Consider the following 12,572-nt stretch of genomic DNA (forward strand, 5'->3'; position numbering starts at 1 on the left):
TTTCAATTTACGTCTAGATCGATTATCTGGCCGATTTGTCAGTTTTCATCAGCCTCTTGTGCTTTATAATTCAGAAATTCGCTCCATTATCCGTAATGACTTAACGATAATATTATGATATCACCTTTAACGGTTAACGATATAATTCCGTTAACGATATTAAGCCGTTACAGCGACTTTATATCTTGCAGCATCCGTTAACTAAATGAGACAGATCCGTTGAGAGGAAGATGAGATATTGTATTGTCAAAGATTTAAGGAAAAATTATCTAAAAATTTATTTTTTGTTTATTCCATAAACCAAAAATTTAATTTCATGTAATATTTTTAAAAAATGTGGCTACAACGAGGATTTAGGATTTCTCCTTAAAAAAAGTTATGAAAATAATTAATATTTTCAGAAAGCATTAAAACAAAATGTCAATTCTAGAATCCTTAAAAATGCTTTTTAAGATCCAAACCAAAACTATACAATTATTTGAGTTTTGTAGATTATTGCCTCATTGATATTATGATATTATGATCTAACATTTGAATTAGCTAAAAATGTTTTATTTGTTTTAGAAATATAGAATGCGCTTTCTTCAGAATATCTCATAATTTTACGTTCAACGTATTTTAATAAAAACTCACTCAAACATTATTATAAATATATTTTCCCAAAACTTAAAATTGATAGTATATTTAATTTATAGTATATTTAATTAAATTTCAATACGATACTAAAATGCATGTGAAAAATACTAAAAATAATAAATTTTATAATTAAATCGTAGAAAACAATAATGCGCAAATTTGATAAAATAATAAATATGAATATATAAATTTTAAAGCTTATCATAAAAATAAATATAATAGAACTAACACAGTTTTAAAACTATAAATAAATATAAACTGAATGTAAACAGAACTGAAAGACAAAAAATGGTTTGTTAAAGCTCCTACGTTGGTTATATTTAGATCTACTCAATAATTGTTTTTAGTTTTTATTATTGTTTTTGTTTAAATCCTTTGTATAAAACAATCCTATATTTTACTTTTCTTTCCATCGAGTAAATTTGAATTATTTTCAACGTCCAGTGATGTATTTCTAATCTTATTATAAAATTCATATCATTTTGTGTGTAGTTTTAATCTAATTATTTAACACACGATTACTAAAGAAATTCTAAAGATAATAAACTAGATAAATCTTAATAATAAAAATGAAATCTAGTTGGGATAAAATCTAGTAATATGGATTTAGTATATATTTTTAAATAAATTTATTGCTGCAATTTGTTTGACACATAACATTAAGCAAATTTTGATTTAGAAAAAAAAACAAAAAATCAGAATAATATATTATGATGCTAGTTACTTGATACAGTAGTTAAAACAGTATCAACGAGGAATACAAAAAATAAAATTATGTACAAATAACTCGATATCTTTAATTTTTAATTTTGCCAGATGAGCTGATTTTCCCAGTACATACTACTGGCTAACTCGTTTATTATGTATTTAAATAAAATGTCTTTGGAATAAAAAATAGTTTATTTGTGCACTGCGGTGTAGAATGGGAAATAGTTTCTCATCATAAAATTGAATACAGACATGACTGCATCTAATTAGTAAAAGAAATAGTTAAAACTCATTGCACTTATTCTAACCACTAATTCACCATTAGTGACAGATTATTTGCTATGTGCTAATGCATTTGCACCTTGTCAACCATTTTCATGATTACTCTCCAATTTGTGCTTATCCACTGGTAGACTCTAGCTTTTTTTACTTAAAAACTAGATGTCATTGCAACTACTATAACTATTATCAACAGTTTCAGAGTCATGTGTTAGTGAATTTGTATCTTGTCAACGATTTTTATGCTTATTCTCAAAATTGGGCTAATCCACTAATGATGACAAACTTATATATCGAAACGTATGGAAAAATGAAGACTCTAGATTTTTTTTACCTATTACCAGGATATTATTGTAACTACTCTCATTATTAAATCACCAGTTAGTGAAAATTTCATTCTCATGTGCTTGTGCATTTGTCAACAACTTTCATGCTTATTCTTCAATTGGGCTAATCCGCTCATGGTAACAAAACTACATGTCGGAACATAGGAAAATATAAAAACTCAAGATTTTAGACTAAGCATATTTTGCGAAGTATAAAAAACATAGTTAATATATTATGATATTAAATTAAGGCAATGGTGTATCAACTAAAATTAGATAGAACGACAAATTACTAAAATTTGTACTCTAGGCATATGAGCTGGTTTGCCAGTACATACTCTTGGATAACTCTTTCATGTATTCAAAATAAAATATGTTTGAAATAGAATTGTCTATTTGGGCATTGTAGTATGAAATGGAAATGGAAAATAGTTTCATATAACAAAATTGAATACAGACACGACTGTGCATCGAATTAGTAAAGAAAATAGATAAAGCTCATTGCAACTAGTATAACTAATGAATCGACCATTGGTGACATTTTTGTTTCATCGCACCTTGTCAACGATTTTTATGCTATTCTTCAATTTGGACTAATCCACTTACGGATGACAAAAAATTCTATGTCGAAACGTATGAAAATATAAAGACAATATATATTTTTTTACTTATTACCTAGATGTCATTGCAAATACTATCACTATTTAATCCACCAATTGTGACAGTTTTAGTGTCATTTGCTAGTGCATTTTTATCTAGCTTATTCTCCTAATTTGGACTAATCCACTCATGGTGACATAAAATTGTATATCAAAACGTATGAAAAAATAAAGACTGCCGAGTTTTTTTTATTTATTGACTAGATGTTATGCCATTCAAGAAATTATGTTCATTTATAAATATTTGTAGATATATGTATGAGTATAAATTATATGTATGTGGTCTGTAGGTACTCTACTCGACTCTCCATGCTTAGTCGTAGTGCGGCGTTGCAGATGTTTCCATCAGATCGATATTTCCTCACTGCTGTTTCCATCTCTATCATTTTCGTATTATCTCTCATTCTATTACGTACGTGAACGCGGACGCGGACGTGTACGTGTACGTGTACGTGTACGTGCACCTTTCCACTTGTAAATTTCTCTATATACACTAATATATATATATATATATATATATATATATATATATACCAGATGACCCGGCAGATGTTGTCCTGTACCCACGTCTACAATTCAAAAGTTCCAATTTTTTTAATATCCTATCCTATACTTTTTAATATCCTAATTGATGTCCTGCCTTTGTGATTCATTTATGGTCTTGGCATAAATAGAATAAGAAATTTAGAAAAAAAAAGTATCTGCGATAAAAGAACAATATCACACTTGATTTTACCACACAACATAATTGCTTCAATAATTTAGTCTACAATTTTCATAATCTCGTACGATATATTAGTTGCTTTTTGGCAATTATAATTTCTAAAGTACATTTTTCTTACTAATAATCTAATAAGCATTATTGTTTAAGTTCAAATCTTAGGTGAATTAATTTGTAAAATCTAGTTTATATGTGCACTCTTCAATCTAAATTCAACTTGCTAAATATTTGAAATCCAATGCCAAACAAATTTTTGTCACATGAAACAAAATTCTAAATCACTTTTTTAATAAGTAAAAATATTTTTATATTGTTAAATAATTTAGTAAAGTAAACCAAAATGCGATATGCATAAGATTAAAAAATAATGTATATGCAATTTTGGACCTATTGCGTTATTTATTAAACTGAATTGTATAATTTATCTGCCAAACACGTTGACTGTATCTTATATTATTTTAATTTCTGGCACATCTCAGCTGCTTTTTGGCAATAGTAATATAGACATTACATTTTCTGTATATTATCTTCTAATATTATCTAGGCTCATAATTTCAGCTAAATTCAAATTTAAAGTGAATTGACATTTCTATCAAAAACAGTTCAAATGTTTTCAATGTCAAACATTGATAAGTGGTTTTTTGTAATTTTTGCCATTTATTTCTACAATATTACTATAGTTTTATCGTTTATTAAATCTAATAAATTTCCTTTGACAAACTCTAAAAACACATCTATTAGTAGATTTAACCACCTAACTGTGCAGTGACCATGTTTTCATAACTTTGAGAGAAACTAAACACGAAACACTTTGATACTCTCAATCAGACCCTCCTAGAAACCATCATTTTTTCTTTGTTTTTTTTTTAATTTTATTCTGAAGTGTGTTTTTTTTGGCCTCTAGATTCTTCATAAATTTATATTTATCATTTCTATGCTCAAAGCACAATTCCTGGTTGTTGATTCTCATTTTCAAACATAGTTCAAAGTTTTTTTTTCACTCTTTTCCATACTTAGCCGCTAGATTTTTAATACTAAATTCTTATTCTTCAGTACAGTATTGTATCATTTGCATTTTATTTTTGCTAACAACTTCAGACTACATAAGTCATATTATATAAGTAATTTAATAAAATATATATTTTTAAGTTAAAATCAATTGAATTTCGATCATAATCGTATCCAGTGAAGTAATTTTTATCTGATTTTTGCTGTACAACTTTGTTGGACTTTGTTGTTTCAGTTAGACGTCTAAAAATGTTCAAGAATCTTTATCAAAGATGTTTTTCCCAATTTTTTTTATAATATACATATTGTGATCTATATCACATTCAGGATACAAACTTGATGTACTTGTTAGTAATATCCTGGATTTGATTTTCTTGAACTGTACTATATCATGCAGAATCTCTTTATTTAATCCTATGCAGGATCATACATTACATCATGTAAAATCCATTTATTTACTTCTATGTTAGTACATAGAGTTCAATTTGTAATTTGTTGACTATATTCTTAGACGAGAATCTATTAGACATTCTAGTCGCATTTTTATTACCAACATAGTTTTTTCTATTAAGCTTTTCAGTTGAACAATTGTCTTCACCATCGATGTGACAATATATCTTCCTGACAACCAAACTCATCTACCTGTCATAACTTCCAACTTGGTGATAAAATACTATTTTTCTAAACTAAACAGTATTTTTCGCAAGCATAGAAATAAATTGTATAAAATCCATATATATCTATCTATCTGGTAAAAGATTTTGCCTTCACATTTTATGAATTTATGACCTAAGATAGCGCAGGCAGCCATAAAGTTGGCATTGATTTAAATAAATCAGAAATCTAAATAGTTTATTAGTTTACAGCTACAAGAGCTACCTGGCCGACTTTCAGGACGTCATAAAAGATACAAGACAAATGCGCAAAGGAGGAATATAATTCTAATCGAGTCATAGTAATCAATAGACAAATTTTTATTTTATTTAAAAATTTTAATTATTTTTGTTAAATTTTAACAAGTTGTCATTTGTCAGTTAGAATAAAATAATACTTTTATCGTATTTGTCAAACTTTTCAAAATTAGGTATAGTTTGTAAATGAGGCATCATCAATATATAATACAAATAGTATTAAAATTTTGTAAACCAGTTTTGACATTGACGTATTCACGACACTTTTCACCCATAGAATAGCACAGAATAGACTTCTACTTCTTGAAGAATATAATTGTCTTCAATTATGATCATTGAAAATTAAATATAAACATATCTGCTAATTTGTGAGCAACTTGAAAATACTTTTGTTCTTCCTGTAGACAGAATATGCATCTTGCTCTTTACAATTGGCAAAAAATAATCCAGAACCTATTGTACAGTATCAATTAGACTTTTCCATAGTTCTCAAAACAAGTGTTGTAAAAGTAATCACTATGTATTTTTCCTGTCTAATTTGATGGCGTTGACTATTTCCTAAAGACCATCCACGTCCTCCTCAAACCCTAAAGATAATCCACTGCTCAATCTATCTAATTCCAATAAAATCCAACAATACCATAAAGAAGCGATTCGGAATCTAGTTTTAATCCAGTCTAGTCAACCATGTATCGATTAACCATCAGGACAATATATTGTCCTCCTTTTTATGACCAGACAGACAGTAAACCTATGATTGATAATTTTATGGCTTACATTCAACAGATTTGCTGACATAATCAAATATATATATATATATATATATATATATATATTAACTATTACGGTCTTTTACTTGTATATGAAAGATAAGGAAATTCTTCTTATATTGATTACTGTTTATTTGGAAATTTGTTATACTAACTAGATGTAAGTGGCTTTTTGCCTAATTCTAATTTGCCTTTTGGCAAGTTGCATAAATTTTCCGGTATGTAAGCAAAATCTAATTATTTACTCGCATACTCCTAATATAAAAAAAAATCTGTGCAATTAATTACGAAGAAACGACTCAGACGATTTCTATCAAATAATATTCAGTATGATTTCCAACTGATATTTTCGGATGAATTTCATAATCGGTTCAGGATTTTTGACGAAAATGTAGAAAAAAAGTTTTGTTCATATGCTAATTATAAATGAACTGCTCGGCACCAAATCTAATAAAGGCAAGTCCTTACCGTTTGTCATTTTCAGACTTTGAAATTTTTTAAATGTGCATTGCATTTATGTTTATATGTAATTACGGTAGTGTCTTTAAAAACAACATTTTGATTATTGTGTAGAATATTTTATATCCATTTTTGAAGTCAATTTATATAATTGGTTAAAAAGTTAGTGTGCAAGCGACATTATGCAGATGTCGTTCTGGCATTTAATGTTATAAATGTCGCATATTGTAAAAGATCGTTCTGACTATTTATAATAACCTTATAACTTATATTATGACATAGCTGGCTAGTAGATCATTAACAAAATTCACAATAAATATTAAACTAGCAATAAATAGTATGGGGTATCAAATTTCCAAATTAGTTCTGTATTTGGACAAGGAATATCGATTGATCCTGTAATTAAGTTAAAATTATTCATTATGCCAAATGTTTTCAATTTCCTTGATTTTGTTGAATAAGTTACGTTATTTATTATTTAAAAATACAATTACGTTCTTTGTACAATATATATTTCTGTTCATGGAAACATATTTTTGATCCCCTATTTGTACCCCTAAAAGGCTTTTTATGCACGTATTGCAGAAATGCTGTCACTAGTTAATACACTTTTTATTAACTCAATGTCAATACCAATCGAATGTTTTTTGAATCCTCAAAATCTATTTATCATCCTACACAGTTATGTAGTCATTTAAAGCCAATCATAAAATGTGATGTTATATATAAATTATCTATTCTAATTATTTATCTAAATAAAATTATAATAAATAAACGTGAATAATAAAAAATATTATTGTTTCTATATTTCGTTCATTTTATTCATAAATTCGACGAAAATTTAATTAAAATAAAATTGTGATTATTATTATATATTTAATATTATTTTGTGCAGTTGATAAATGTGGGATAAATATAATTTATCAAAATTTTGCCAACTTTATTTCTGAATGTAAGCTAAATCTTATTGAACAATTTCGAGCCAATGTTGGCTAAATACTGGAAAATGTTAACAAAATATTGGTAACCAATATTTACAATTCATTTCTGCTTTAGATTATTCCTACAAATCTTACAAAATAATTTCAAATTTTATTATGCAGTTATTGAATGTGAGTTTAAATATAATTTATCTATATTTTGACAATTTCAATTCTGAATATAGGCTAAATCTTATTGACCAATATCCAGCCAACCAAAAATGTACTAAAAACTAGGTGTAAATGGCATTTTGCTTTAAGCCAAATTGCATGATTGTTCCGACGTGTATCATGAATAACCAATAAAAAATCAATAAATGAAATTGTGTGTAGGCTAATCGCATTATCCAATATCGAGCCAATGTTGGCTAAATATTGGAAAATGTGAATAAAATACTAGTAACCAACATTTACAATCCATTTCTACTCCAGATTGCTCTTACAAATCTAACAAAAACCTTGCAAATTTCACTTCAAAAATAACTTTGCACCTTTGTAGTTTCCTTAGAAATGACATTTGAATCACGTTTGTAATCCACGTGCGTCTTAACCAATAGCGTGACTGCCTCGAAACGGATCGATAGCGTTTCCGCGTACGCCATTGGCTGCAGAGCACGTGCTTCGGAAAGCTCATTTTGACAGTTGACAGATAGCACGTGTAGTGGGAAAATAAATTATTAACTTCCCGTAGGGTAAGTTATTGTAATGGGCCGAAAATCGGAATTGAAAATTTTTACATTTCTCGACGTTTTGAAGGTTTCTGAACGTTTTGGAATACCTCAGAAAAAATGGATGTGTGTGTGTGTGTGTGTGTGTGTGTGTGTGTATGTATGTATGGATACAAATTTTCGTCCACGTTTTCGGGCGTACGGATCAACCGATTTGAATGGTTCAAAAAACATTCGATTCCTATTAATAAGGAGAAGAGCTGATTAGTTTTTGGCAAAGACAGGTCCAGCAGTTACGGAGATAAGGAGCAAAGAGTGCAGAAAATAGAAATCGAGTTTTTGAGAGAACGGAGCATCCGATTTGAATTATCTAAAAAACATTCCATTAGTAATGATTGGGAGAAAGGGTTATTAGTTTTTCGCAAAGGCAGGCCCAGCCATTTCGGAGATACAGAGCTAAATATACAAAAAATGGCAGTTTTTGAGAGAACTAAGCGTCCGATTCAATTGATTCAAAGAACTTTCTGCTTGTCTTAACAAAATAATTGATTTTGGAAAAAAAAATTTTGTACCTTTTTTTTTTTTTTTTTTTTTTTTTTTTTTTTTTTTTTGATTTTTTGTATATCGAAATAATTCAGATTTTATTTTTAATTCTGACTATAGTTCTAATATACTTTAAACAAATAATTTCAACTCTGCAATTCAGTTTATATAATTCTTATAAATATTAGACAATAATACAATATTTATAATAATCTATTTGAAAACATTCAATATTCCTCGAACGTTTCGTTACGGTACGGGAAGTTCCAGCAATTTGCCTTAAGGCACGATGCCACCCACCCCACTAGTTTTCTTTATTAATTATTTAAATCTTAATTATTGAATAAACGTTTTGTTTCCTATAAAAAATATTTAAATATAAATATTTAGTATCCACTTTATCAAAAGGGTAAAAGTTTGATTCAACTGAATATTGTGTAGGATTGCAGATTGGGTAGTAGATTTGAATATTTTTAAAATAAAAATAATCTAATGTTTTTGTTACATGTTTTTAAATATTGGAAACATAAAATGAAACATATGATATTATAATAGGTTATATTTTTTTAATTTTATTATATTATAATTTAACTTTCTACTTCCTTATTTGTATTTTTTAAACTAATATTATCATTTTTATTTAAAATATATTTTGATTAGACTTCATAGTTTATAAAGTTCTATTTAATAAACAATTATTTGATATTCTGATCATATTTTATTGCTCTGAACCCAATATCGATTATTTATAATTTTGTGTTATACAAATGAATATATTATGTTTTTTTTTTTAGTTTGAAAAAATTATATAACAAACTGAGTCTGTTTTTATTTTACTCTAAAATTTCCGAATAAATTTTAAAAATCCGTATGTTATTAAATATTAAAATTATTATCATTATTGAAAATATATTCTGATTATATTTTACAGTTTATAAAGTTTTATTTACTATACTCCAATCATATTTAATGCTATGAACCTAATTTTCATTATTGATCAATTTATATAATCATTTCTAAACATGTTCAGTTGTCCTGAGCATGATACGTACTTAGTTCATAAACGTTGATTAGAGCTCATTTTTATTTTGGATCTGATATTAGAATTGGAATCTGGCAATTATGCATAAATCTACAATACTTTATTAGTTAAAAGTTTAATTAAACATTTACAACAACACAAAAATAATTTAAAAAATCCCAGACAATATAAAACAATGCTTGCTAATCACATTAATACTGTAAAACACAATATAAACTTTTCTAACAATAATTCTATTTTTATTATTGATTCAATTTGTGTTGAAGAAATGCATGTAATAGGTTAATTAATTTGAGAAAAAGTAATAAATAAAATTATTTTACACTAAAGCTTCTTATCTTTTCCAAGTTATATTAAATAAATTCCAAAATAATTAAATATTAAAATTATCATTATTATTAAAAATGTATTTTGATTAAACCTAACCGTTTATATAGTTCTATTTAGTACACAAATATTTGATTTTCCGATTCTATTCAATACTCTGATCATATTTAATTATCTGAATTTAGTTTTGATTAGTTATAATTTTGCGTTTAATAAATGCATTTATTATGTTTACTAGTTTGAAAAAATACTGATTTGAAATAAAAAAATGAATAAAACACTAAGTACTCAGGTTTTATTTTAGACTAAAACTTCTAATCATTTTCAAGTAAAATTTAAAAAGTGTATTTTGTAAGTGTAAAAGGTGTATTTTGTAAGTGTAAAAGGTGTATTTTGTATTTATTTATAATATTAGGTTTTGAACTTCGTTGAATTACTTTATTATTAAATCTATACCTAACATACTTGAGTTATTAGAAATATTTGTAATTTAAAAAAAATCACATTTTTTCGAAGAGCTCTTCATACTACATATGTATTTTATTAATTTATTCCTAATTTTTTTGTTGAAAGACCCGTATAAATTTTAGAAAATACATAGTTATTTTTTTATTCTGTGTATAAAATATTATGTATTATTACCAATAATAAAATTGAATATCTAAATCCTCATATTGTGTAAAATATTTTGTCTTAATCCAAACGACTACATAATATTTGGACGTGCGGACGAAAGTACTAATACAAGACTGCATTTTATGATATTAAATACAATTGTATTTATGTACCAAGGTCTAGTATATTTAGATGAATTGTGCTAAATACTTGTTCTGTAATGTTTGTACATTATATTATCTTATCCCGGTATATGATGATATGAATGATTTACAGTGCAATGATATGAATATTTACAAGTAAAATTGTGAAATAAACAACTGTACTACTAGGTGATATCATAAAATCCCATTAATAAAATGATATTTAATTGTTTATTAAAGTTAAAATATTTAATAAATTTCTTTTATTTCCAGGTCTCTGCCGAAGCTGAGCTCTGGCGAGGGAGAAGACGGCGCCGGCCCGGGTTGCTACGGGCACGGCGGTGGCGCAGGAGGACATCACTTCGAACCGATTCCACACGATCACGATTTTTGCGAGAGGGTTGTCATAAACGTAAGTTTCAAACAAAAAATCTGTTTATAAGTATCGTAGAATCTCAGTAATCTGGTACTATTAAAAGCCCGAGGATGCCATAACTAGATTATAGTAAAAAATCTTAATTTTTAATATATCGTATATTATTATTGAAAATAGCAAAAAAAAGTGTCCAAAAATTATCAAAAAAATATGCAGAGCTTTGCTTGCGAGGTTCTATTCACTATATATATGGAATCAAATTATGTCAATCAATTACAACTGATCATAAGTAAAATTAAATGGCATGTTTCATCTGGAAGGGAAGTCGTATGGATTGTTCGACATACAATCTAAATCTCTTGTATTGTATGTTACACTTTTATGATGTACTACAAACTAAGTGTAAATGGCATTTTTCCAAGTTGCATGAATGTTCCAACGTGTGTCACAAATAATCAATAAAAATCAATATATAAAATTGAGTGATTTTCAATTGCGGGTTATTCAACTTAGACAAAGTTTTCAACCATGCTAATTATTTAAAAAAATTAATTTAAATATTGCACATTATTTATTGAAAAACGAACATTCGCCTGATACATACACGGACTATTTTCTAAAAGCTCGCCCAATTAGTCCAAACTTTAATTAGTTTATATAACTAAATCCCTTGCCCTAAGCCTCTAATATTTTAGTATGTTCATTAAGACTAGAAGCTCTATGGCTATAGGTTTCATTAAAACTGCCATGGCAAAAGTTAACAATCAAATACCGATCTTTGCCAAAAACAAATCAGCACAATACCTTTCGGTTGTATTTTTTTATGAATTTTATAAAAATATCTAAAATATTTTTCGAAAAGTTTTGCACTTTTCGATTGATTCTAAAAAACGGCTTCTACGATGGTCTCGAAAAATTAATGAATGCCTCAAACGTCTTTCTAATTTTTAAAACCGTGGCAACCGTTTTTGAAAAACTTGAAATACTTTTTTCACATTTGGTCTCAAACGATTCAAAACGACCTAAAATGTCATTTTATCAAAACAAAATCAACATGTCAGATTTTTTAGTAGCTGAATGTGCTGAATGTACAGTTTGCTATGTAAAATCAAACAAAAAAAAAAGAATTCTTCGTGAAACTTTTTCAAAGAAAAGTTAATAATAAAAATTGGAACTATTGTCTAATATGTAGCATATTTAAACAGAAGCTAATACTGGATTTGTATAAACTAATTTTTATAGCAGTTATGAATTTGAAAAAAAATCATCATCAGCAAAAAAAGGAGAAGATATAGTTTTATTTAAAATAAATAAAGTAATTTGTTTTTTAAACTAAAACTAGTAAAAATGTTACTACCTATTTCAAATTATATTATTTTCAGTATTTGTATATATAATAAA

General features: G+C 26.9%; 1 protein-coding gene across 1 annotated transcript in view; it reads left to right on the plus strand.

Annotated features, from left to right (window-relative positions):
• The window catches only part of LOC113374607 (potassium voltage-gated channel protein Shaker-like), a gene marked incomplete at its 3' end in the record, with an annotated part of 102,665 nt that overhangs the window by 64,445 nt on the left and 25,648 nt on the right, over window positions 1-12,572 (plus strand). Inside the window, exon 4 of the mRNA XM_026614584.1 lies at window positions 11,069-11,207. Coding sequence (XP_026470369.1) covers window positions 11,069-11,207 — 139 coding nt within the window. The remainder of the gene's footprint in view (window positions 1-11,068; window positions 11,208-12,572) is intronic.

This window comes from Ctenocephalides felis, unplaced genomic scaffold, assembly GCF_003426905.1.
Source record: "Ctenocephalides felis isolate EL2017-DRISC unplaced genomic scaffold, ASM342690v1 CF-g0.4_SCAFFOLD_01886, whole genome shotgun sequence".
NCBI classification, from domain to species: domain Eukaryota; kingdom Metazoa; phylum Arthropoda; class Insecta; order Siphonaptera; family Pulicidae; genus Ctenocephalides; species Ctenocephalides felis.